Below are 25,662 nucleotides of genomic sequence, written 5' to 3'. Positions count from 1 at the left end.
AATCTGCAGCTATTGACATATACAAATTAATAACGGATAGATGAATATTCAGTTTCAGTAGTTACATTAGTTTAGGCTACCCGAACACAGTCGACTACGTTTTGGTGTCCACCTGCAGAAAACGTATATGCCCGAAAATGGTGCAAGACAGAGCACGCGCCAACGGTGTCTGCTCCATTATAGTCAATGGCCCCATCGGTGCATGCGTCCAAAACACTTTTTGCGGGGGGGAGAGGGGGTTCGGACGGATGCCCCGACGGGACCACTGAACGTAAGTAAAAATGCAATGTGAAAAGGGCTTATTTTCACATGCAGTAATTTCACTGAAAACAAATGTCATTTGGGTTATTAATATAAATAGGTCCAGAATTCTGTGCTGCTGATTCATTTTATGTGTTTTTGGTTGAATGCTGTAAAGAATAAATCAAAGTATTTTCACCATCTGGTCCCGTGCCGCTCGTCTTCCAGCGCTGTCCAGGGCCTAAAAACGACCATGTTATACAGTTGTTTGTGATCTGAATTATTACATTGTTTTATTGTCTTTTTGTATTTTGTGTTAATAGTAATTTTGGATTCTTTTGTCAGACTGATCGCATTGGCAGTGAACTAAAGGCTATGGTTCAGACACCCCCAGGATATCATATGGTTGGTGCAGATGTAGATTCCCAGGAGCTGTGGATAGCGGCAATCCTTGGAGAAGCCCACTTTGCTGGAATTCATGGTAATGTCTATTCAATCAATTCCACTATATTGGAGAGGAGTAGAATGAGCATATAATGGAGAGTTCTGAGAACGTTTTTTCCAATAAAATATTTTCTTAAGATTAGGTGTCAAAAGAGCAACATGGGGGGTAAAAGGCCTTGATTTCTTTAGTTCCACTGGTAGCAAGTCCTCTTCTAGACTCTCGCTCTGCTTTTATTCTTATTAGTGCTTCGTTACACAGAGTTTGGACCTGTTAGTTTAATTACAGTTTCAAACATTAAAACATGGCTTCTCAGAAATCTAGTATACCTGCTCCTGGTTGATGGAGGGGTGTTTACCTAAAAACTGGTCACCACAACTAAGTTTCACTCATCCCAAATGAAAACAATACATTTGCATAAATTAATATTTTCTTTATCGTTCCTTTGGGAGACCCTGACCATGGGTGTTTAGCTTCTGCCTCCGGAGGACACACAAAGTACTACACTTAAAAGTGTAGCTCCTCCCTCTGAGCTTATACACCCCCTGGTGAGCAGACCCAGCCAGTTTATCGCTTTGTGTTCAGGAGGCATACATCCCACACATGCATTCTCATGATTTTTTTCTTTTGCAATGAGTTTGTAACACTGCGGGTCCACGTCTGGACCCCCGGCATGTCCCTTCTCACCCCACTGTGTCGGCAGTGTTGTAAGGTTCATTTCCTAGGCTGGAGCCTTACATGCCGTGCTCCTTCACCATCCCTCCTGGGCTCTGGCTTGAAGTGGGAGCCAGCACGGTCTCCATGCCTGGCAGGAGACCGGTCTCCATCCACAGCCCTTCAGGACCCTGCTGGACCGGAGCACTCATCCCCAGGGACCTGGCTCTGCGTCTCAGCAGCTAAGTACCTGAGGCGTTTATATTTGGGGGTCCCTGTGCTTTATTGTTTGGGGAGAGTGTGCTTGCTGTATTTACTGACATTTCCGGCGGGTTCTCTAGCTGTCGCCCGAGAACCGCGCCGATGGTGCCTGCGCGTCGGCCTCGCCGCTCAAATTTAGGCCCCGGCTTCGCCGGAGGCCTAGTTTCGTTTCACTGCCCTCGCATGTCACTCATGCAGAGGGACAGCGCGGCTCCTCCCGGCAGCCGTTCTGCACAAGGGAGGGACACTCCCCACTGCTGTGCGTGTCTCCTCCCCTGTAGGTCTCTATGGCCCTCCAGATCCCGCTCTTCATGCAAGTTCCGCCCCCTCTCTTCGCTCCGGCAGCCATTTTCTCAGAGTTCACTCAGCGCTGGTCTGCGTTCTGCATCCCTGCTGAGGTGCTGTGTTTGGGGGTCCGGGCTTTGGGATCTGGAGGGCACACAACACCGCTCTGCACAGTACAGCGGTCTGGTAAGCCACAACCGGCTCTGGTTGTGGACCTCTGTATATACTCTCTGGGGTTCATTCTCTGGCAGAGCCCCCACTCCAGCAGCATGTCTCACACGAGGAGCAAGGCTCCAAAGCTTTACTCTGTATGCGCTGCATGTAAGCTCCTACTGCCTGAACCGAGCACCTATCCACATTGTGATGCCTGCTCTACCTTGGCGGTGCCACAGCCTGGAGTCTCTCCCCCAGTGGTCTCTCAGGCTGCTCCTGCTCCTGTGGCTGAACCCCCGGCTTGGGTAGAATCCTTTTCTAGGTCTATCTCCCAGTCTTTTGCTGAGTCCATGGGACTTCTGTCCAGGACTTTGCTGAATATGCATCAGCCCTCCTCACAGCGTGCCTCTGCTGCTAGGGCTCTCTCAGGACCGGAGCTCACAGAGGATTCATCATCAGGTCCCAGACCCCGTCCTCCTTAGAAGAGACGTAGGGTTCCCTCTCCCTCCTCCTCCCGCAGCTCTGATTCAAGAGCGGACTCGCAGGATGAGGAGGATACCTAACTCAGCCAAGGACCAGAAATCCAACTGGCGCCAAAAAGCGCGTCCACAGAAGACCGCAGGAGGTGCTGCCACTAAGGCAGCCTCCTCGTGACTATCTGCCCGCTCCAGCAACGTCCTTAGTCGGTGGCAGGCTCTCCCACTTTGGCGACGCTTGGTTTCAACACGTCTCCGATCAGTGGGTGAGAGATATCATCTCCCACGGCTACAGGATAGAATTCATTTCCAGACCGCCAAACAGATTTTTTCTCTCAACCCCCCCCTGCTCCAAGGCCGCCGCCTTCTCACAGGCCGTGGCATCCTTGCAGGCCAACGGAGTAATTGTACCGGTTCCCGCCCGGGAACGGTTCAGAGGTTTCTACTCAAATCTCTTCCTAGTCCCCAAAAAGGACGGTACATTCCGGCCCATCCTGGATCTCAAGCTTCTCAACAAGCATGTTCAGGTGCGGCACTTTCGCATGGAGTCTCTGCGATCAGTCATTGCCTCAATGACCCAAGGGGATTTCCTGGCGTCCATCGACATCAGAGATGCCTATCTGCATGTGCCAATCGCAGTTTCACACCAGCGTTGGCTACGTTTTGCAATCGGAGAAGATCATTTCCAATTTGTGGCTCTCCCCTTCGGGTTGGCCACAGCCCCTCGGTTATTCACCAAGTTCATGGCAGCAGTGATTGCGGTTCTGCACCTACAGGGGTTGGCAGTGATTCCTTACCTGGACGACCTTCTAGTCAAGGCTTCATCCAGCGCAGACTGTCAGCGGAGTGTCTCGCTCACTCTCGCCACTCTAGCCCAATTCGGGTGGCTGGTCAATCTGCCCAAATCCACTCTGACTCCGACCCAGAGTCTCACGTACCTAGGGATGCAGTTCGAGACCTTGCCGGCACTTGTGAAGTTGCCCTTAGTCAAACAGCAGTCCCTCCAACTGGCAGTGCGCTCTCTGCTGAGGCCCCGCCGTTCTACCCTCAGGCGTCTGATGCAGGTGCTGGGTCAAATGGTGGCGTCAATGGAAGCTGTCCCCATTGCCCAGTTCCATCTGCGCCCCCTGCAGCTGGACATTCTCCGCTGTTGGGACAAGCGGCCTTCCTCCTTACACAGGTTTGACGGAAAGAATGTAACACTGTGTCCAAAATACTGGATTTCAATCCAGAAGCCCACTGCAGCCCATCATGGATCCATAACAGTGTGATAGAGGTCATTAAAGACGAAAAGCATGATGTCGATGTGACCAGAGCGGCAATAGCTTTTTCATTACACACGTTGGTTTCCACTGTAATCTTCCTTAATGTCTTGGTGCCTACGTTTGTGGGGTATTTCATGTTTGTGCTTTACTGTCCATGGTACTGATGCATAAAGAGCAGCTCTCGTCCATTTACAGATGCTTCAATCTACGTAGAATTCACATTGGATTCCACTATAAACTTCTGTAATTGAGACTTTTACAAATTTACATAATTGCTTAAGCGACTTGCTATTTTATTGCCTTGTAAAGTATCAGTCATAAGGAATAAAGGCCTTGTCCCAATCTGTCTTACACTCATGGTGTTTCTTATTAATTACCCTCCACCTATGTCATTATTGCGCTCCCCATTACCCGGTAATCTTTTCTTCCTATTTCTTACACTTCATTATCATTATTCCCTTCTCACTCCATTGCTTTACACTGCTTTTCACAATCATGTAATCTTGTGCTTTTCATCTGCTCCCCTGCTTTATGTCCTCACCATCAACCCCATTATTACTTTTCCTCTTTTTTACTGGTTTCCATTACATTAGTTTCTGGAGAGTCTTCTTTAAGTGTCATCTTTTCCCATCACATCCCGTTCACCCACATGGATGGCTTTATAAGATGATGTGTAATTTTGTGAATTACATTAAGACCTGTAACAGCTTCAGTGTCCTACTTTTTGTATCGAAAGTATAGGCATTAGTGGTTACATATCACATTCAGAAAGGTGAGGTCTTTTTTTGTATGCTGGGAGATGTTTCTTTCTTTGTCGCTCCATTGGGAGACCCAGACAATTGGGTGTATAGCTTCTGCCTCCGGAGGCCACACAAAGTATTACACTTAAAAAAGTGTAACCCCTCCCCTCTGCCTATACACCCTCCCGTGGATCACGGGCTCCTCAGTTTTATGCTTTGTGTGGAAGGAGGCACACATCCACTCATGCATTCCCATTTTAGTCATATCGGTTGGAAGAAAAGAGGGCCCCCACGGGGCCCCCGGCATGCTCCCTTCTCACCCCACTACGTCGGCGGTGCTGTTAAGGTTGAGGTATCCATTGCGGGTACAAAGGCCGGAGCCTCATGCCGTTTTTTCCTTCACCATCCCTTAGCGGCTCTGGGAGAAGTGGGATCCTGACCGGTCATCCATTTACTGGGACCGTGCTCCCTCCGCAGCCCCTGTGGGAATCTGTTGGACAGGAGTCTATGTATCCTCAGGGACCGGGCCCTGCATCTATAAGGTACTCTGTGTCCCCATGGGGACGGTGCATGGAGCGCTTGTTTCCCGGACGCTGCAGCAGCTGCTGTTTTTTGTGAAGACCGGGACTTCCGCGCCGACCAAGCCTGCTTGTCGGCCGCGGTTTTAAATTTAGTCCCCGGCTTCATTGCGGCCTAGTAGCATAACTCCCACCCCCGGTCCTGCCAGTCAGGGGTAAGGGCGGGACGGCCGACCTGACGTCGGTGGTGAGGGCTGGAGCATCCTGTATGTTTCCTCCCCCCTCACTGATCACTGTGGGGCCCCAGATTCCCGCACTTTTCATAGCGCCGCCCACGGCTCCCTCCTCCCCTGAGAGCTCCAGCAGCCATTTTCTTCTAGCTCCTATTGGGAGACCCAGCACCCGCCCCTGTTTCCCATCGGGCTGGTTGTTCTTTTGTGTACACATGTTGTTCATGTTGAATTGTTCTTTTGGTTCATGGTTTCAGTTCTCCGAACATCCTTCGGATTGAATTTACCCTAGACCAATTTATAAGTTTTCTCCTTCCTGCTTTTGCACCAATACTGAGGAGCCCGTGATCCACGGGAGGGTGTATAGGCAGAGGGGAGGGGTTACACTTTTTTAAGTGTAATACTTTGTGTGGCCTCCGGAGGCAGAAGCTATACACCCAATTGTCTGGGTCTCCCAATAGGAGCTAGAAGAAAAGGAATTTACGGTAAGTAAACAAAATTCCCTTCTTTCTTTTGAAGCATGCAGTATAAAGTTACATTTACATGTAATGCTAAATGTGTACTTCTACTTTACTGCATACACAGGCGGACAGAAACAATATACTGTGCACACATATTAAAGGGAATGTGACTTCAGAAAATGACCTGTTGATCAGCATATACATTTTTGGCACGGTTTTTAATTCCACACCACAATTCTGCAATTTTCCCACTGGCCACTGGGGCTATTTTAGACTCTAACTTACTATTCTTTAAAGGGGTTGTTCAGGTTTATTACTATATATGACTGCAAAAAAGGCTGCCGTCACTCCCAAAATGCAGTCTGAACAGGTGCAAAACTGAACATGCCATATAATAACAAAAAAAGGACAGTAGCACTCTGAAATGCTAAATCAAGCAAATAATGAATGCAAGAATATATATATGTTTCATTCTGTTTTTTCTCTACATTGTATGTAACAGGGAGTGATGCTCTGTTTTGCTGGATTTGTACTCCAGCTCCAGGCAGCTTCATTAGCCATCTTTGTGTTCACCAGCTGATCTTGTAGGTTTTTAAAATCCAGAAAAGATGCAGTAGGACCCAGCAAAGGAGGGTGCCGTGAAGGGGCGCTGGGCTAGTATTACAATGGCCATTATAATATACCTCCTGTTTTAGGTAGAATTTATTTTGTTTTTTCACAGTGTGCGACTGCTCCTTTTTTCTCATATATTATATTATATTTTTTATATATTTATATTTCTCTATCGTTTCATTGGGGGACACAGGACCATGGGTTATGCTGCTGTCACTAGGAGGCTGACACTAAGTAAACATAAAAAGTTAGCTCCTCCCTAGCAGTATACACCCGGAGGCGGGCTCAGATCAGTTTTAGCTTAGTGTCGTAGGAGGCTGATGTGGGCCGTCTCGGCCCCCCTCAGCCATGTGTGTTTTTGCGCTTTTTTCTTTTATTTCGGCGCCGCTCATCGCTCTCATACCTGTCTTCTTTTTCTCTGCAGGTATTCTCTTCACTCATCCTCCGCAGCCCTGTGGGTACCACTCCCCAGGGTCGCAGGGGCTTGAGATTTCGGGCCCTCTCCCCCGTCCATCCCCGTGGTACCACTCCCGTGGTTGCGCGTGTGGGCAGGTTGTTGTGGGCACCCCTGATTCGCCCTGCGGTATCACCCCAAAGGGCGTACAGGGGCGTATAGCAGGGATGGGACCTCCGCAGCGCGTGTGTAATCGATGGGGCCCTGTCACGCTGCCTTCACCTGCAGGGGGGCTGCTTCCCCCATCATGATGTCCACTTCCCTGCCTCAGCACGCTCTCCCCCGAAGTCCTCAGTCTTCCTGGTTGAGGGCACTGTGCACAGGCAAGGGCAGGGCGCCCTGCCTGCACCGCATCCATCGCTGGGCCGGCGCCGCCGAGAACAGGTAAGAACGCTCCTCTCCTTCACTTTCCCCCGGCCCTCTCCAAAATTTAGGCCCCGGTCTCGGCCTAGTCTCTCTGCGTCCTAGCCACGCCCCCGCTGCAGCGCTATTGGCCGCCGATCGTCTGGCCTAGTCTCCTCCCACCGCTCAGCCTCCTGGCTTGTGGTGGGGGCTGTGGATCCTCCGGTTTTCGCGCCTGAACGCTGCTCCTCCCCCAGCCTCCTCCAGCGTCCTCTCGCCATTTTAGCCTGTCTCTGGTCCCCTGAGGCCGCAGCGCGCCGGCGTTCTCTCTCTCTCTCTGGCCAGCTCACTCCTGGACTCCCTCTTCTGGACTTGTGGGCAGCACGCAGGACCTGGGTAAGCTCTGCTCCTAAGGAGTAGCCCTCACTAGGTAGCGTTCTCTGAATTTAGGGACGAGTTAACCCTCTCCTGTCTCCTTCCTAGCAGCCACCAGGGAGAGTACTTGTTTTCACCATGCCTAATGCGAAGTCCACCCGACCCAAGTAGGCCCCCTTTGCCTTATTTTTTGCATGCTCCTCCTGCAAGACCAAATTTTCCCAGGGCCAGGACGCCCCACTATGCTCCGTCTGTTCTACAGACGCGCAGCCTCCGCAGGACTCCGCGGCCGACGCTTCTGATACCGCAGATGCCACAGCGCCAGATGCTACAGGGCCCTGCGTCCCGCCCCCCCCCCGACTGGCTAGCGTGCCTGTCCCAGTCCGTAGATTCCCTCTCTGAGGCTTCTCGGACCATCGCGCAAGCACTGCGCCTGCTGCCGTCGCTCGCCCAGATTCCCGCAGACCCGACGCAATCGCCTCCGGAGCAGGTGAGCCCCGTCGCAGGGACCTCCTCTGCTGCTCAGAAGCGGACCCGCCAGGTCTCGTCTTCAGCCTCTTCCCAGGTTTCACCTTCATCCCCAGGTCCAGACCATCATTCCTCCAGGGAGTCTTCTGACCGCTCCGATGATGATTCCGATGCAGCACCCCTGCTGGACTCAGAGCAGGCGGCTGATATTCGGCGCATGGTGAATAGCCTGATAGAAGCAGTAAACCAGACCCTAAATGTACAGGTGGACCCCGTCTCCTCCCAGAGCACCCAGGTCTCGTTTAAGCGGATGAAGCGGGCCCAGAGCGCATTCAGCGGACATCCAGAATTCGCTGAGTTACTGCGCAGCCACAGGCAACAGCCGGACAAGGTATTTACCAGCGGTAAGTCCATTGATTTGCATTATCCCTTTCCTGAGGGTCTTCGAAAGGATTGGGCAGGCTCACCTGTGGTCGACCCCCCAATCTCCCGCCTGTCTTCTCACACAGTCCTTCCACTCACTAACGGTACGTCTCTCAAGGACCCCACGGACCGTACTATTGACAGGTTGTCCCGTTCCGCCTTCGAGGCAGCGGGCACATCCCTCTCACCGGCCTTTGCCTCGGTTTGGGTTGCGAAGGCTCTGATGTCCTGGGCGGACACGCTACGCTGCGGTCTCCACGCCATTCCTGCCAATCCGGACCTGGTCCTCATCGCCTCGCAGATTTCCCTCGCGGGTGAGTACCTGCTCAATGCAGCCCTGGCGTCTGCAAATTGCGCGGCCCAGGCCGCCAGCAACAATGTGGCCATCCGTCGAGCCCTCTGGCTCCGGTCCTGGAACGCGGATGCGGCCTCTAAGAAGTCACTGACTTCCCTGCCCTTCCTAGGGGAACGTCTTTTTGGAGATAAGCTGGACCAGTTGATCTCCGATGCAACGGGAGGAAAGAGTACATCTCTCCCCCAATTGCGCCCCAAGCGCTTCCAGAATCGGCGCCCCACCGCTCGTTTCCGGCCCTTTCGCAGCTTCAACTCCACTCCCCAGCCGCGAAAAAGCCGCTCTCCTCCGAGAGACAGGAGGACCCCGTCATTCAAGACCAATCCCGCCTGGCGTTCACGTCCCCGCCAGTCCACGAAATCCTCTTCCGGTTACCGCCGACGTTCCTCCAAGTGACTCGCGGTCGGCACGCAACAGCGCCAGACTCGTGGGAGGGCGTCTGTCTCGTTTCCAGCATGTGTGGATCCCCCTGACCGCCGATGCCTGGGTCAGAGAGATCATCACATCAGGCTACAAAATAGAATTCGAGTCAAAGCCACCGAGACGTTTTTTCCTATCTCGCCCTCCCGAGTCTCCCACGCGGGCTCGCGCGTTCTTTCACTCCATAGACTCCCTCCTCCGAGCCGGAGTCGTGGTACCAGTCCCTCCCGCAGAACGTTTCAAGGGGTTCTATTCCAACCTTTTCGTGGTCCCCAAGAAGGACGGCTCTGTCCGCCCCGTCCTCGACCTAAAGCTTCTAAACAGGTCGGTGAGGCCTCGGCCGTTTCGAATGGAGTCACTCCGGTCCGTGATCGCGTCCATGGAGGTCGGCGAATTCCTGGCATCGCTGGATATTCAAGACGCCTATCTTCACGTCCCTATAGCCACCTCTCACCAACAGTTCCTCCGCTTTGCGATAGCGGAAGATCACTTCCAGTTCACGGCTCTTCCTTTCGGCCTCGCATCCGCCCCCAGGGTCTTTACGAAGATCATGGCGGCTGCCATGTCCGTCCTACATTCCAGGGGTGTTATGGTCATCACGTACTTGGACGATATGTTGATAAAAGGTTCTTCTTTCGAGGACTGTCGTCTTGGGGTTCAGGTCACGATCGACACCCTTTCACGGTTAGGGTGGCTGATCAATCGGAAGAAGTCCTCTCTGACCCCGGCCCGTCGGATCACCTTTTTAGGCATGGTATTCGATACCACCCAAGGGCGAGTTTTCCTCACATAGGAGAAGATGTCCTCCCTGCAACGAGGCCTCCGCGCTCTCCGGCGTCAGCGCCAAGTTTCCATCAGGTTCGGCATGCGAGTCCTCGGTCGTATGGTGGCGGCGATGGAAGCGGTACCCTTTGCACAGTTCCACCTCCGGCCCCTCCAGCTGGCCTTGCTGAAGAAGTGGGACAGATCTCCCTTTTCTCTGGACCGCAGGTTTCATCTTTCGCCGGAGACCCGCCACTCACTCCGTTGGTGGATCAATCAACGCAACCTCGCGTCAGGAAGGTCATTCCTCCCGCTCCACTGGAAGATAGTGACCACCGACGCCAGTCTTCAGGGCTGGGGGGCAGTGTTTCGGCATCACACAGCGCAAGGCCGATGGACACCGCGGGAGAGTTGTCTCCCGATTAACATTCTGGAGATAAGAGCCATCCGGCTAGCCTTGCAGCAGTTTCGGCACCTAGTACAGGGTTGCCCGGTCAGGATCCAGTCGGACAATGCGACGGCGGTGGCGTACATCAACCACCAAGGAGGCACAAGAAGTGTCGGGGCGATGCGAGAAGTCAGGAAGATTTTGCACTGGGCCGAATGTCATCACTCCCTGATCTCAGCGGTTCACATCCCAGGCGTGGACAATTGGGCGGCGGACTTCCTCAGCAGGGAAGGCCTCGCCTCCGGCGAATGGTCCCTCAACCGGGAAGTCTTCAACCAGATCTGCGACAGATGGGGAGTTCCGGATGTAGACCTAATGGCCTCCCGGTTCAACTGTCAGGTTACGCAATTTGTAGCGCGGTGCCGCGACCGCTTGGCTTTAGGAGTCGACGCCCTCACCCTGTCGTGGAGCCAGTTCAGTCTCCCGTACATCTTCCCTCCACTCCCTCTGATCCCGAGGGTACTTAAGAAGATCAAGGCAGAAGGACTACCAGTCATCCTGGTGGCTCCGGACTGGCCCAGGCGAGCATGGTTCGCGGAACTTACTCAGCTCCTCGCAGACGCTCCGTGGCGCCTTCCAGACCGTCCAGATCTCCAACAGCAGGGACCTCTTTTCCATCAGAACTCAAAGGTCCTAAATTTGACGGCCTGGTCATTGAATCCTGGGTTCTAGCTCGGGCTGGTTTTTCTTCAAGAGTGATACAGACAATGATTAGAGCCAGGAAGCCATCTTCATCAAGAATATACTACCGCACCTGGAAGGTCTTCTTCAGGTATGTGTGAAGAGCACAGCATTTCTTCTCCTCTCGCCTTCTCCCTTCCTTCCCTGTTGGCATTCTTGCAGTCGGGCCTCGATGCGGGTCTCTCGCTCGCCACACTAAAGGGCCAGGTATCGGCTTTGTCTATCCTGTTTCAGAAGCCACTGGCCTCTCGCCCACAGGTTAAGACCTTCATCCAGGGAGTTGCCCACCTGGCCCCGCCGTATCGTCGGCCTCTAGAACCGTGGGACCTTAATCTAGTCCTAGGGTCACTTCAGGGTCCCCCCCTTCGAGCCCTTGCGGGATTCTTCCCTTTCTCACCTGTCTTGGAAGGTGGTGTTCCTCGTTGCCATCACTTCTATTCGAAGGACGTCAGAGCTGGCAGCTCTCTCTTGTCGTGCTCCCTTTTTGATTTTTCACCAGGACAAAGCGGTTCTCCGGCCAGATCCCGCCTTTCTCCCAAAGGTGATCTCCCCGTTCCATCTTAACGAAGAAATCGTTCTTCCGTCCTTCTGTCCTGGCCCCTCTCACAGCTTGGAGAGGTCCTTGCACACCCTGGACCTGGTGCGCGCCCTTAGAATTTATGTCTCCAGAACCGCGCCGTTCCGTAAGTCGGATGGTCTGTTTGTCCTTCCTTCTGGTCCCAAGAGGGGTGAATCGGCATCCAAAGCCACAATTGCCAGATGGATCCGTTCCGCCATATCAGAGGCCTATTGGATTCGGGACAAGTCTCCGCCGCGGGGGGTAAGGGCGCACACTCTACCCGTGCAGTGGGAGCCTCTTGGGCGATTAGGCATCAGGCGTCGGCCGACCAGGTCTGCAAGGCCGCCACCTGGTCTAGCCTGCATACCTTTACTAGGTTCTACCAGGTTCACACCCAAGCATCGGCAGATGCTAGTTTTGGGAGAAAGGTCTTGCAGGCAGCAGTTGCACACCTGTAATAGGGTGACAGCATTCAATTATAGTACAAGCCCGCCGAGGGAGGTTGTTGTTTTCTTCCTATCTGCGGGCTTCGGTATTCCCACCCAGGGACTGCTTTTGGACGTCCCATGGTCCTGTGTCCCCCAATGAAACGATAGAGAAAGTAGGATTTTTGTGTACTCACCGTAAAATCTCTTTCTCTGAGTCTTCATTGGGGGACACAGCACCCACCCTGCTTGGTTTTTTGGTTGTTTAATTGCATTTGCCTGCTATTTTCAGCGGTCTTATGTTCATTTGTTCATAGACCTCTTGTTCGCACGGCTGCATTATTTTAGTTATAACTTGTTTTATGTATGGTGATTCTGGTACTCCTCCTACTGCTTGTGCACCAAACTGATCTGAGCCCGCCTCCGGCTCGGGGTGTATACTGCTAGGGAGGAGCTAACTTTTTATGTTTACTTAGTGTCAGCCTCCTAGTGACAGCAGCATAACCCATGGTCCTGTGTCCCCCAATGAAGACTCAGAGAAAGAGATTTTACGGTGAGTACACAAAAATCCTACTATATATATATATATATAATATAATATTAGGGATAGTAACTGTCTCTCTGTCTCTCTCCCAGTCGCTGTCTGTCTGTCTCTTTCCTTGTCTGTCTGTTTCTATCTCTGTCTGTATTTGCATCAGTCTATCTGTCTCAATCTCTGTATTTGTCTGTCTCTCTCTATTTCTGTGTCTGTCTCTGTGTGTGTGTCTTTTTTGTCTCTTTCTTTGCCCGGCTGTCTCTTTGCCCGGCTGTCTCTTTGCCCGGCTGTCCCTTTGCCCTGCTGTCTGTCTTTTTTTGTGTCTGTCTGTCTCTCTGTCTCACCACCGACATCATATTACCTCACATATAAGCTTCTTATACTAACAGTTTATTTTGTTCCTATAGCAACCAATGACAGTTGCTATTTATAGCCTACAGCTCCCAGCTCCATTCAGTTTAATGGATGCTGGATTTTTGTAGAGTACCTGTAAAGCACGGGGTTACATTTTCCCACCGAAACATAGTCTATGACATTCCCTGAGTCACATGGAGTATCTGTGCAAAATTTCGTGATTGTAAATGTGACGGTGCGGATTCCTTTAGCGGACATACACACATACATGTAGGTTCCCAAAGGTAAACCACAAAAAGAGGAATTAACTTTTCCCCAAAAAATTCTGAAAAACTCACAACAACAAAGGGCAACAGTGTTTATCTGCCCAGGCCACCGAATCAAATGCACTCACAGGATGCAGCAATACCCCTTGTAAGATGCACTGTGCACCTACATGTGTGAACAGTGCCCTATACAAGCCATTTGCGTGCAATTTTAGCACCTAGCAATCACCTCCTCCATGCAGTGTGTGAGTGGTTGCTCCATCAGTGTTTTGCACCTGTTGCCTCCATCTTTATTAAGGGGTATTGCTGCATCCTGTGAAGTGCATTTGTTTCTGTGGTCAGGGCAGGTAAACACTGATGCCCTTTGTTGCTGTGAATTATTCTTAACTTTTGGGGAAAAACTTAATTTCTGATTTTGTGGTTCAGCTTTTAAATTTAGTGTAGGGACTCTCAAGCATGAGGACCCTTGATGTTGGATTGTGAGTATCCGTATTTTGGCCAAAATATCAACTAATAATAAAATAAATTATATAATGTATATACTGTACATATTCATATATTTTTTTATTTTTGCAGCGTGGCTCATTAATGTAGGCCTTGTACATTTTTGCATGGGGAGATCCTGTTTTCTCTGAAGTTATGTAGTAGGTACTGCATGGAAAATGTGGTACTATATGGCAGCCAACAGAGTCCAGTCAGACCGTAAAGACTTGCGCTTGTCAGTTGCTCCATATTGTGAGGTGGATCCTAACGAGCCCTTGTGCGAGTACCATAAAGGAGATTATGTAGTTAGAAAAAGTGTGGCCTTTTTCTTCTAAAAACAGCTTCACGCTTGTCTATTACCAGGGCTAGCTACTCCCATTCACTTGGTACAATAATCAGTGAATTACTCTTTTTAAAGTAAATCCTCTCGATACAGTCAAATTGCAGTTGTGATTAACTCCTTCCATGCTTGTTTTTAGGCTGCACAGCCTTTGGCTGGATGACATTACAGGGTAAGAAGAGCAGTGGGACTGACCTGCATAGTAAGACTGCATCTACAGTGGGAATAAGTCGAGAACATGCAAAAGTCTTCAATTATGGACGGATCTACGGCGCAGGACAGCCTTTTGCAGAGCGGCTGCTGATGCAGTTTAATCATCGCCTTACTCAAGACGAGGCAGCAGAGAAAGCCAAACAAATGTATGCTGTAACGAAGGGAGTCAGGAGGTCAGTAGTATTATGCACCAGTTTATGCACAATGTGTCCCAACACTACAAACGAAAAATGAGATTACTCTCCAATTTGCTCCTAATAGCACCAGCAATATATTTTTTGCTTGTGCCCTCTCCGCCCTGTCTAATGTCACTGTCTCAGGGGCAGCCAGTGGGAGGCAGTGTCACACAGCGAGGCAGCTTTGTGCTCATGTTAAAGGGGTTGTCTACTTTCAGCAATCCAAGTCTCCAGGCGCATTTTGTTTTAAATAAATAGATAAAAATCAATTCTGTCCTCCTCTGCCCAGATCTATTGTTGAGTCTCTGCCGCTGCTCCCTGTGTCTAATATTGGCTGTAGAGCTAACTTCACATTGCAAGTGCAGCAGCCAATCACTGAGTGCGTCGCTGAGAGTCACTTAGCTCAGTGATTGGCTGCCATACTGTTTTTGTGATGTCAGCGCTGCAGTCAATATCAGATACAGGGAGCAGAGGAGGTGGCTCAGTGGTGGACTTGAGAAGGGTGTGTAAAGCGCAGTTTTGTATTGTTGTTTTTTTTTTATATATATATATATATATATATATATATATATATATATATATATATATATATATATATATATATATATATATATATATAATATATATATATATAATATATATATTACAAAGTGCAGCCCTGAACCAGAATTTTCCGAAAGGGGGACAACTCCGTTAAGACTCGGCAGCTGGAGACAGGAGTAAGGTAGTGAGCGTGAGCAGGTAAGGGGGAATTGTGGCTGTGCTATATTGGGGGCATACAACTGCGACATTAAATTTAATATGGGACTTTGAAATGGTCAAGTGCTGCCTCTGAGGGCCCAAAATTAACTTTTAGCTCTCACCTACAAAGCTTCATTCCATATCATGTGTATTGAGGAGGTGTCATGCTCTGACTATGTCTTTGGCTTTTATAGATATATCTTGTCCGAGGATGCAGAATGGCTGGTAGAACAGCTTGGCATCTCCGTTGAGAGAGGAGAAGAAAACTCAGTCAGCCTGCAGGACGTGAGAAACATTCAAAAACATGCATCAGCAAAGTAAGAGGATGACTACTAAGACCACTGTCCCACATCTAACTAGTCACTAAGAACCTAGGTGGAAAGTGGTTCATGAGCCAAGATTTCCACTGTCAGTAATCTCTGAAGACTTCTATATCTCTTATATCGATAGGTCTGATAACGCTAGGGCGTTAATTCACAGTAATTGACAAAATACAAGTTACGCTTAATCTTTTTCAACAAATCCAAGTATCTTTCTGCTCAGCTTCTCCTTATCATACTGTCCAGAGATCAGACTGCTTTTCCATATATAATGTTTCATTGAAGAGTTCTGACATTTCCTTACATAGTATGATACCACCTGGTAGTCACAGTGTAGTGTAATGTGCAGGTGTATCCAATGAGCTGAATGCTAATCTGGCAGATTATTATTACACCTTTTACAGTGGATGTAATATGTGACTATGGGCCCAACCTCTTGTATCAGTATAACCTGGAAGACTTTAGACTGCTCTGTTGTAATGTAAGTCCTTAAAGGGGTTGTCCGGCACTGATACATATCAATGGTAGTAGAAAAGAGGTTTGAGAAGCACACCATGTGAATCCATAGGAAATATACCAATGATTGCGGGGTCCAGGAATAATAAATGTTTGGGGTTTTTTTTTAGTTTATTTATTTATTTATTTTTTTTAAATGCTTAAAATACAACACGTTTTGGCCTTTTAAAAAGGTCTTCAGATAAAAATATAATAATTAATAAAAGGTCGGTACATGCATATTCATTTTACCAACCACACTGGTTGTTGCACAGAAATTGCTTGATATGGTCAGAACAAAATTGAAGGAAAGGGTGGGGTAGCCCCCGGGCTCTTGGACACCTAGAGTCTAAAACTTGAACATTTGATTTCCTAGACACAAAGATCCCATATGAGGGGAGACAAAACAATGAGAATAAATTAACAATGAAATATAAATAACAAAAAACAAATCATATAAGGCTGCTTTCACACTACGTCTTTTTAACATGCGTCCTGAACGGTTTTTTGCTGCAAAAGCGGATCCTGCATGCAAACGCATGTCTTATTTTGCAGGATCCTGTCACTGGATGTTTAGGGGCGGGCATTGGAGTCATGTGATCGGGAGTGAGGGGAACTAAACGTGCCAGACTGGGAGCCGGCATCTGACAGCTGCGAGGCTCGTAATCAAGGTAAACATCAGGTATACTTGCTTGGATACCCGATATTTACTTTGGTCACGAGCGTCTGCAGCTGCTAGGAGCCGGGCTCCCTGCACACGTTACCAACGTAAACATCGGGTAACTAAGATAAGTGGTTACCCGATATTTACCTTGGTTACGAGTGTCCGCAGCTCTCAGTTGGGGGAGAGGGAGGAGAGAGAGAGACTGATCACGGAGGCTGGCTTCTGGGCATGCTCAGTAGAGCAAGCAGGATCCTGCCTATCAGCACGCCAGCGTTCACATGCGTTTGTGTGCTGTTTAGTCAGGATCCAGCAATTTACAGAAGTTGGACGCAGCTCAAAAACGCTACAAGTAGCGTTTTTGAAAGATGTTAAAAAACTGCAAGTCGCTGGATCCTCACTATAACGCACGCAAACGCAGGTGAACGCATGTTAACGCGAGTCCATTGCAAATGCATTGAAATGAAAACGCATTTGCACTGGATCTGTTTCTGCGTTAAAAAACGTTCAGGACGCATGTTAAATAAACGTAGTGTGAAAGCAGCCTAACCCCTTGACGACAGAGGATGTAACAGTACATCCTAAATCATGAAGGGGTGATCACCACCGGCTGCTTCGGTGAGCCGGCCGTGATTCTCGCACGTGTCGGCTGATTTGTAATTTTATGTAGTTTTACATTATGATTATTTTATAATGTTTTTTAAATAATATTATGAAGGGAAACCATGTGAATCTGGAGTATCTAGGTACACGTCCCAGTGGTTCGTAATTCACTTGAGCCATCAATCAGTACAAAAGAAAGGAGATGGCTTTTCCACCTCTAGTAAATGTATTAACAGTCCAATATTTGACATTTGTTCTGAAAAAGACTGGTTATAAGCCAAAACGTTCGGTATTGGACTATTAATACATTTAATAACGTGTAAGAGCTGCCTCCTAGGATAAGTCATCAATATGAAGTCGGTCGGGGTACATCACCCGGTACACTTAGTAATCAGCTGAAATTCAGTCTGGCAGCGGCTGAATATAGGCGATGTGTGGGGCACAACACACCAGCCTTGTACATTGCTTAGAATCTTCTGCCGAATGCTGCACTTTTTCTAGCATTGAAGTTGAAGTGAACAATAGTTGACAATGTATATGGCCCCTGTGTTCTGCCCCGTACATCGCTTATAACCAGCCACTGCTGGACTGAATTTTAGCTAATTACTGAGGGTGGTATTCTAAGGATAGCTCAAAAATATCAATCAATCCCTTTTGTAAGACAAGGCATAATGCAGATAGATAAGGCTCTGTAAGCATCTTCTCGGGTCTCTGGGGGCAGCAGACTATTCCCTACAGCCAATAATAGTCTCTCTCCACTGGGATGCATTACAGCTGCCATCTGTGTTTCTTCAGATATTTTGTCATACTATGCCTGATGAAGGGACCTGAGATGTCTCGAAAGCTTGCTTTGTAACATCACTTTATTTTATTTTAGTTAGCCATTAAAAGGTATTACAAGATTATAATTTTGTTCCTCTCACTGAGAACATTCAGTAAAGCTGCCATACAGCACACACACCCTACTGTAGTGTCTATAAAGGGGAAATGTGTGTCTTCAATATGACGGACCCTAGGGAATGTAAAAAATAGAGCGCAATTTTTTAAAAATACATTCTATCTAATTAATGAGACTGAAATGTAAAACCATTTCTACTATTGAAAAATGTTGAATTGCTAGTGAAATGGAATCTTATTTCTTTAGAAATGATGACTATTCACTCGTTATTACTAGTGAGCCCCTTATAGTGCTCATAGATTGGTTCCTCGACGCTAAAGATTGCCATCTTGTAGGCGCAAGTCATCGTGTGCATGTGCAGAAAGTGGTCTATATTTCTAATGCGTATCACTACTAGTACATGGTGAAATGAGTCATTGACTTAAGATCTAAGGTAAAGCTGCATCCTTAGCATGTATTTCTCTCAACAAACAGCTCTAGAAGGAAATGGAATTTAATTAGTCAGAAGATTTGGACTGGAGGTACAGAGTCCCAGATGTTTAACAAGCTGGAGAGCATAGCTATGAGCCCCTCCCCAAGTACCCCGGTCCTAGGATGTCGCATCAGCCGAGCACTGGAACCTGCCACTGTAAAGGGAGAGGTAAGAAATTGCTATGTTGTGTATACTGTTTAGTGTTATAGCTTTTAAAGTAAATCTCTATTTATCAGCATGTCTTTCGAAAGTTCAAAAATCTGTAAAATGTAACCCCCTCTCTGCCAATAGATGTAACTATACATCCAGATTGCAGGTGGTTTACTGCATTAGGACTTACTGTAGTTATACACAGCTGAGCTCCTGCTACATGTGCTGGGACCGGATATAGCTCTGATCCCAGCATTTTAAACCCTCAATAATGACAGTGTCACATGAGGAGCTTGACAGAGGGATATGGGTGCCGATGGGTTGCTATGGCAACCAGCGGTCTAACGGTGGCATTTGTGTCTGCCATGTGCTGCTCTCAGATCCAGTTGGTTAAGCAGACGAGATTTAGGCAATTTGGCCCTTGTTATGAATTCGATAGCACAATCAGATGATTGGGAAAGAATGTCACATACATTCTCAGAAAAAACATCCTTAGCCTAAGTTCACACACTGCGTTTTTTTGACGCTGCGTTTTTGTGCTGTTTTTGCGGCCAAAAAAACGCACAAAAACGCACCCACGGCAAAAAACGCATGCGTTTTTGGTGCTTTTTTTGCTGCATTTTTGCGCACTGCGTTTTTATGCGTTTTTTTTTTTATCAGTGATCAATGCCATTACAGATTAAAGAAGAAAAAAAAAAAAGGTCTGATGTAATTTCCTTCTTCAATATGTACTTCATTCTCCACTAGTGTATGCAGGAGAGCAGACAGCTGCAGAACTACAAGGCTCAGCATACTCCATCCAGGACTGTATGCTAGAGGGAGAGGCGGGGGAGCAGAACTACAAAGCTCAGCATACTCCATCCACTAGTGTATGCAGGAGAGCAGACAGCAGCTAAAGAACTACAAGGCTCAGCATACTCCATCCAGGACAGTATGCAGGAGTTTTTTGCCCCCCCCCCCAAAAAATGACGTGGGCTTTGCCATATTTTTGTATGCTAGCCAGGTACAGCAGGCAGGTACGGGCTGCCCCCAACCCCCAGCTGCCTATTTGTACCCGGCTGGGAACCAAAAATATAGGGAAGCCCTTTTTTTTTTTTTTTAAGTATTTTATGAATTTCATGAAATAATTTTAAAAAAAAAATGACGTGGGCTTCGCCCAATTTTTGAGTCCAGCCAGATACAACTAGGCAGCTAGGGATTGGAATCCGCAGTGAAGGGTGCCCAAGCTTTCTGGGCACCCCCGCTGCAAATTGCAGTCCGCACCCACCCCAGAAAATGGCGCTTTCATAGAAGCACCATCTTCTGGCGATATCAAAATCTTCCAGCTACCCTGATGCCGGGTGGCTCGCTGGGTAATAGTGGGGTTAGGGCTAGCTGTATATTATCAGCTGGCCCTAAGCCCGAAATTCATGGTGTCACGCCAATATTAGACATGGCCACCATAAATTTTTAGTAAAGATAAAAAAAAAAAAAACCACAACACACAGAAAAATATTTTTATTACAAATAAAACACAACACAATTAGTAACTCCATCTTTATTGAAATAAAGAACCCCCCTCCACAGTAATCCTTGGTCAAGGGTTCTGCACCGTCCAATCCGGATCCATTATCATGTGATCGGTTTGCTGGAAGGCAAAGCGATAAGATGATGTGTCATGTTCAAGGATGTGAATCACATCACAGAGCAGCTGATTGTATAAAAGCCGTTTATACAATCAGCTGATGGCATCAGTGCCAAAAAAAATAAAAAAAATTAAAAAAAATACACACGTCCGTGCTGATTCCCGTCCGATCGCTGCAGGAGCTGCCGGTAATCAGTGAAGCGGTCTCTTGACGGCATCAGCTGATAGTTTGTCTCGCAGTGACGCTGGCTTTTTACCGTCCGGCCGGCTTAAACTATCAGCTGATGCGTCAGGTGACCGCATCAGGTGATCCACCGCCAGGTCCTGCAGCTATCGGACGTGCCCGGGAATCGGCACACAGCCAGAGCGGGGTTGGCAGTACCGGGAGAGGAGCTGGGAGCGGACATGGCACCGGGAGTCTGCAGACAGGTGAGTATGACTTTTTTTTTTTTCTACTGTTCACTTTTGATTTCGCAGCTGCTTCCACCTCCTGCCCGGACATGGCGCCGCACGGGAACAGACATGGCGCAGGACGGGAGATTGTAGCGGTACCGGGAGGATTCACGCTTCTGTGTTTACTGCCAGAAGCAATCCTCTTCCTTTAAATGTCACTTTACTACCCACCCCTTGCGTTTATAGCTGCGTTTTTCGTCATAGAAACGCACTAAAACGCAGCTATATTTGCAATTTGCGTTTTTCATTGCATTTTTGAACATCTCATTGAACTCAATGGGTGGAAAACGCAGTGAAAAATGCAAAAAATAATTGACATGCTGCATTGGTGGGCACCACAAAAACGCAGCTAAAAAAAAACGCTGTGTGCACACAGCAAAAATGAAAACTCAGACTTTGCTGGGGAAGCAGTGTCATGCACTTTTCTGAGCAAAAATCCACCCAAAAAAACGTGCTGTGTGAACTTACCCTTAAAGTCCTGATTAAAATCTGGAAGAAGTGATCTCCTAGATGCCAAGGATTTAGATAAACAATTGGAAAAACAAAACCTCCTCCAAGACTTAACCTTGCAAGTCTCCCAAATGATGGTGAGATGGTGTTTCACCAACCAGGGCATAGTCAACACAATCTTAGCTGGTAAGGAAGGAAACGCCATGAGTGAAATAGGTTCTGGTGTAATGCCCCCATCACACTCATGCCCATATTCTCAACCTAAGGCTGGGGCCACACGGGGATTACTGCGATACCCTTGCATGACATTCAGCTCACGCTGGCAGTACAGCAGAGCCGAGTGTCATGCGAGTGTCCCTGTGACTGAGGTCCGATTGCATGATCGGGGGGTGGGCCGGCACTGAGGAGCGAGATCGCTAGCAAGGTCGCTGTTGCGTCACAAAACCTGTGAAGTTTCAGCGATCTCTCTTAACGACATCGCTATGTGTGATGGGGGGCCTTTAGCTAACGCTTTTTTGTACCTAGTGTTAAGCCTCTATTGTATTCCCCACTTAATTCAAAGAGAAGAATTTTTCAGTAAGTACACATTCAATTTCTGTGGTGATATTTTTTTTTTCTTTTCCTAGTTTATAACCAGTAGAGTGAACTGGGTTGTACAGAGTTCGGCTGTTGACTACCTGCATCTTATGCTAGTAGCCATGAAGTGGCTTTTTGAAGAGTACGACATTGACGGGCGCTTCTGCATTAGCATCCATGATGAAGTTCGATATTTAGTGCGTAGCGAGGACAGATACCGGGCTGCACTTGCTCTTCAGATCACAAATCTGCTTACAAGGTATTGTTCTCAGTTTTATCTTTTCTAATAAATATTCACTTCACCACTCCTCCCTGTCCGCTCCTGACCAAGCTGCTATCAGTCCTGCATGATCACTTTCCCCTGGCTCCACAATTTGAAGAGCAATTCTCCTATTTACTGATCTTAAGGCTCTATTAGACAGGAACTTTTTTTTCTTTGTCGCTCCTAATTGGGAGACCCAGACAATTGGGTGTATAGCTACTGCCTCCGGAGGCCACACAAAGTATTACACTTAAAAGTGTAAGGCCCCTCCCCTTCTGGCTATACACCCTCCCGTGGGATCACGGGCTCCTCAGTTTTCATGCTTTGTGCGAAGGAGGCACACATACATGCATAGCTCCACTGTTTAGTCAGCAGCAGCTGCTGACTATGTCGGATGGAAGAAAAGAGGGCCATACTAGGGCCCCCAGCATGCTCCCTTCTCACCCCACTCTTTGTCGGCGGTGTTTGTTAAGGTTGAGGTACCCATTGCGGGTACGGAGGCTGGAGCCCACATGCTGCATCCTTCCCCATCCCCCTTCGGGCTCTGGGTGAAGTGGGATTTTACCGGTCTCCAGGCACTGAGACCGTGCTCCATCCACAGCCCCTGGAGACTCTGCTGGATATGGAGCTGAGTATCGTCAGGGACAGGCCCTGCTACGTCAAGGTACTCTGTGTCCCCGTATATATCGCGCCCACACCGCAGCATTGCTGGGTGTGTTAGTGCGCCGGGGACAACAGCGCTGCGCGCTGGTGCCATTCCTATCTACAGCTCTGCTGAGAGGGGACATGTCTTTGAAACTGCCGCGCCGGCCGCTGTTGTCAGTTTTTTCGTTGCGGCGCGGCTGGGACTTGTGGTGCGCCGGGGACTTCCGCGCTGGCCGTGCATATATGACGGCCGCGCTTATTACTCGAGTCCCCGGCTTTTTGCGGCCTAGTTTCGTTTCGTTCCCGCCCCCAGGCCTGCCAGTCAGGGGAAGGGTGGGACGCTGTACAGAACGTCAGCGCAGAGGGCTGGAGTCTGCTTTGCATACTCCAGCCCTCACACTGGGCACAGTGGGACGCCAGTTTCTCGCACTTTGTTTGAGGCACGCCCACGGTCCGCCCCTCTTCACAGGACGCCGGCAGCCATTCCTGTGTGCAGTCTGAGCTGGAGAGAGGAGACTGGGAGACCCAGACACGGGATTCTGGTGCCCACACACCCGCTTTTTAGCGGGCGGTAAGCTGCCCTCAAGGGCTGACCCCCACTGGTGCCGAAGTGTATATTTGTATTTTATGCTTGCAGCTATACATTGCACTGTACGGTTGCGGTGATTCTCTCCTATATACCCTCCTAGATTACTCAGAGGACACAACAGCATGTCGACCGCAAAAAGCAAAGGTGCCAAGGCACAGGCTTTCTATGCTGCTTGTACCGCATGTGGGGCTGTTCTACCGCCAGGTTCCACTGATCCCCACTGTGTGCAGTGCTCGGCCCCTGTGGCACTTGCTCGGCCGGGGCCTCTGCTGGAGGTGACCCAGGCAGAACCTCCTGTGAATACTGTCCAGGTGACAGGGACGGAGTTTGCAGTTTTTGCTGACAGATTGTCTGTGACTATGACTAAAATTCTTGAAACATTGCAGTCTAGACCAGTAACTCAGGCCATGGGCACTGTTAACTCATTGCTCCCTGGTCCCCCTCAGTTGGAACAGCTCCGGGATCCGGGGGTGTCACTTACATCCCAGGGTGATGGCTCTGACACGGACGACAGTCCCAGACAGCCTAAACGAGCTCGCTATGAGCGGCCCTCGACTTCATCTCACTGGTCAGGGTCCCAGCAGGACTCTCTGTATGATGAGGCGGAGGTAGCTGATCAGGATTCTGATCCTGAGACCGCTCTTAATTTGGATACACCTGACGGTGACGCCATAGTGAATGATCTTATAGCGTCCATCAATAAAATGTTGGACATTTCTCCCCCTGATCCTCTTGTAGAGGAGACAGCTTCACAGCAGGAGAAATTCCATTTCAGGTATCTCAAGCGTAAATTAAGTGTATTTCTGGACCACTCTCACTTTAGAGAAGCAATCCAGAAGCACCACGCTTATCCAGATAAGCGTTTTTCCAAACGGCTTAAGGATACACGTTATCCTTTTCTTTTTCGCTCCTAATTGGGAGACCCAGACAGTGGGTGTATAGCTACTGCCTCTGGAGGCCGCACAAAGAACTACACTTAAAAGTGTAAGGCCCCTCCCCTTCTGGCTATACACCCTCCCGTAGGAGTACGGATTCCTCAGTTTTAGCTTTGTGCGCAAGGAGGTCAGACACGCACGCATAGCTCCATTGTTTTTAGTCAGCAGCAGCTGCTGACTATGTCGGATGGAAGAAAAGAGGACACATACAGTGTCCCCAGCATGCTCCCTTCTCACCCCACTTATGTCGGAGGTGTTTGTAAGGTTGAGGTACCCATTGCGGGTACGGCGGCAGGAGCCCACATGCTGATTCCTTCCCCATCCCTTTTTACAGGGCTCTGGGTGAAGTGGGATTTACCGGTCTCCAGGCACTGAGACCGGGCTCCATCTACAGCCCCTGGAGAAGATGCTGGATGGAGCGGAGTACGTCAGGGACATGGCCCTGCTTCCTTAAGGTACTCTGTGTCCCCGTGCATTTGGCGCTCACACCGCAGCATGCTGGGTGTTGTAGTGCGCCGGGGGACGTCAGCGCTGCGGCGCCTGTGCCATGGCCTCATTCAGCTTAGCTGAAGCAGGCACACTTATGGGATCGGCCGCGCCGGCCGCTGGGGCTGCGGCACGGCTGGCACTTGTAGTGCGCCGGGGACTTCAGCGCGGCCTGCGCTTTTACGGCGGCCGCGCTGATAACTACAGTCCCCGGCTTTTTGCGGCCTGTTTCCGTTCGTTCCCGCCCCCGGACCTGCCAGTCAGGAGAGGGGCGGGACGCTGCCCACGTCTAGGACTCGGTCGCGCCGGCCGCTGGAATAGCGGCGCGGCTGGCACTTGTAGTGCGCCGGGGACTTCAGCGCGGCCCGCGCTTTTACGGCGGCCGCGCTGATAACTCGAGTCCCCGGCTTTTGCGGCCTGCTTTCGTTCGTTCCCGCCCCCAGACCTGCCAGTCAGGAGAGGGGCGGGACGCTGGCCAGTGCATCAGCGCTGAGGGCTGGAGTCGTTTTTACATACTCCAGCCCTCACAGTCAGCACAGAGGGGACACTGTTCCCGCACTTTTGTTTGGGAACTCCCACGGACCGCCCCTCTCCACACAAGCCGGCAGCCATTCTTGCCAGACACGCTGCGCTGCAGAGGGGAGCCGGGGAGACCCAGACAAGGCATTCTGCAGCCTCTTACCCGCTGTTCAGCGGGCGGTAAGCAGCCCCCAGGGCTCACCCCCTCTTGTGCTCGTAGTATTCTTAGTATTTTGTTGCTACAAATACTTTGTACTGCATAGCGCTGGTCGCCCTTTTGGCTATAGACTCTCTCACATGCAGAGAGCCAGCAGCATGTCGCCCGTAAAACGCAAGGGTGCCAAAGCACAGACATTATATGCTTCCTGCA

General features: G+C 49.5%; 1 protein-coding gene across 4 annotated transcripts in view; it reads left to right on the top strand.

Moving 5' to 3' along the window:
• Positions 1-25,662, top strand: part of POLG (DNA polymerase gamma, catalytic subunit) — a 217,455-nt gene that overhangs the window by 127,954 nt on the left and 63,839 nt on the right. For 3 of the 4 annotated variants that reach the window (XM_075345933.1, XM_075345936.1, XM_075345934.1), the window contains 5 exons: positions 586-721; positions 14,164-14,410; positions 15,349-15,471; positions 18,606-18,771; positions 21,907-22,115. In XM_075345933.1, the coding sequence (XP_075202048.1) occupies positions 586-721; positions 14,164-14,410; positions 15,349-15,471; positions 18,606-18,771; positions 21,907-22,115 (881 nt within the window). The remainder of the gene's footprint in view (positions 1-585; positions 722-14,163; positions 14,411-15,348; positions 15,472-18,605; positions 18,772-21,906; positions 22,116-25,662) is intronic. The other variant, XM_075345935.1, reaches the window with a different exon arrangement.

The sequence above is a fragment of the Anomaloglossus baeobatrachus genome, chromosome 4, assembly GCF_048569485.1.
Source record: "Anomaloglossus baeobatrachus isolate aAnoBae1 chromosome 4, aAnoBae1.hap1, whole genome shotgun sequence".
In the NCBI taxonomy this organism is placed as follows: Eukaryota; Metazoa; Chordata; class Amphibia; order Anura; family Aromobatidae; genus Anomaloglossus; species Anomaloglossus baeobatrachus.
This window is presented reverse-complemented; position numbering and strand designations above follow the sequence as displayed.